This window comes from Plasmodium inui, assembly GCF_000524495.1.
Source record: "Plasmodium inui San Antonio 1 unplaced genomic scaffold supercont1.107, whole genome shotgun sequence".
In the NCBI taxonomy this organism is placed as follows: domain Eukaryota; phylum Apicomplexa; class Aconoidasida; order Haemosporida; family Plasmodiidae; genus Plasmodium; species Plasmodium inui.
This window is the reverse complement of record NW_008481941.1, coordinates 21,146-23,155: the sequence shown is the minus strand read 5'-3', so window position 1 is coordinate 23,155 and position 2,010 is coordinate 21,146. Positions and strand designations below refer to the sequence as shown.

The 2,010-nt window shown below is 34.8% G+C and overlaps 1 protein-coding gene across 1 annotated transcript in view; it reads right to left on the bottom strand.

The window, feature by feature from the left end:
- Positions 1–666: 666 nt before the first annotated feature.
- The window catches only part of C922_05599 (hypothetical protein), a gene marked incomplete at both ends in the record, with an annotated part of 3,302 nt that continues 1,958 nt past the window's right edge, over positions 667–2,010 (bottom strand). Inside the window, one exon of the mRNA XM_008821170.1 lies at positions 667–2,003. Coding sequence (XP_008819392.1) covers positions 667–2,003 — 1,337 coding nt within the window. The remainder of the gene's footprint in view (positions 2,004–2,010) is intronic.

Genomic DNA, 2,010 nt, shown 5'->3' with positions numbered 1-2,010 from the left:
ATTTTGTTACCACGGTTTTTTACTCTATTAAAATGTGTGTTTCTCTATACATGAACGCGCTTCGTCCTCCTCAGTTTTCTTGTTGCTCTATGCGCAAATGGTAGCTGTGGATACTCAATTACCATTTCCACAACCGTTTCACACAAATGAATTCATAAAAAGTATATGACACTTCCACTGCTTCGAAATATACTAAAACATTGATAATACAGAAACAAGCAACTATTTACCATGTGTATATTTCATTCTCTTCTAACATTGCAGTGCAATAAAATAACAAAAAAATGTAAGGCACACAATACATGTTAACACGTATGCAGTGCTGTTTTTTTAAGAAATCTTAAAAAAAACAAAAAAAAAATGCCGTTTAACACTCTTCATATTAGCTTGAAAATAAATATAAGGGACAAATTACACAAAACCCTTAACAGGACACTAACTCATCATTAGGCCACCGCCTGTACATAACGCACAAATGATATTTTTTTACTGAAAAAAACAAATTAGCAAATTAGTGTATATAAATTACACGAACGTATGCATAAATATACATGCATTTTACATACATATGTACTCAAATTTCTCCAACGACCCTTTTCATTGAAAAAGATGCAAATTAAAAAACATCTTGTTCCAATATATTTATAAACCCTTTCCTTCAAAATTCTATTTGGCTTTGCTTATTGCGCTTCGGAAATCGGCCAGCCAAGTCAAGATCTTCTTTAAAATGTTTTCATTTCCAGGCTCGACACTCAACATGTGTTCCCTTTTTTCTAAAGTGTACAGCTGCTTATTATCGTTCTTTAGTCTGTTAAAAAATGATACAACTCCTTTATAGTAACATAGAGCATCATCCTTCGAATGGATAAACAAGATGGGAATATCCCCAGGAATGTAAATGATATCTCTGTCTAAAATTTTCATTGCTTTTAATACTTCATACCCCAATCTACATGTTATTCCTTTCTTATAACGAATCTTATCGAAACGGATCACATCATTCATATATCTATGTCTTTTGTAACGCTTCCTATTTACAAATCGATAACTTGGAAAAAGACAGGAAATCATCTTGAAAAATGACAAATAGAAGCAACTATACTTGTAGGAACGCGGAGCCGCTGCCAATCCTTCAATAGAAATCATCGTGGACAATGATATACACCCCTTAATATTTAATCTCTTATAGGTTTCATCATTCGATTTTCCCAGTAATTGTAAAGTCCTTAAAGCAACATTTCCTCCCATCGATTGTCCAATAATATAAATGGGAAGGGCTTTTTTTTTTCTTCCTTTCTCTAAAAGGAGGTCAGTCCCCGTCTCGGAAATGGGTAGTAACTTAGTAGCGTTTGTTTTATTAATCGATTTATCACCTATTTGGCTACTAGATGCAAATCTCCGTTTGCTATCAGAAGCATCACTAATTTTTCTACTACCGGATTCATCTTTCTTTGCACTACTATACCACTTATCCCTTCCTTTTCTGTCTGACGATTTATAACTTTCTGGGGAGATTGACGATTTATCACTGCTATTGCTTTCTGACGATTTGTCTTCTTCTCCCCTGCCTGACGATTTATCATTCTGGCTGTTCCTTGATGATTTATCATTCCCACCGTTGCCTGACGACTTATCATTCTTGCTTCTGTCTGACAATTTGCCTTCTGTTTTGCCAGTAGGTTCTGATTCTTCTTCTGTTCCTTTGACACATAAGAAGGTACCACGGTTTGTGTTACTAGTTGAGGGTACCTCTTCACAAGTTTCGTCCCTAGATGATGATGAATCCGCAGATTTATCACCATATGAACTCACTTTGTCATGAATTTCATGAATATACTGTATCACGTCATACACCATATCGTCATACTCTTTTACATTAGCCTTTAAATTCCCATATCCATCAGATTGTCCATGACCCTGCAGATCTATACCGTAGACTGAATATCCATGCCTATTAAGGTGTTCTATCCAACTATCCTTGTAAAGGTAATAATTATTCTCATCTTTTAA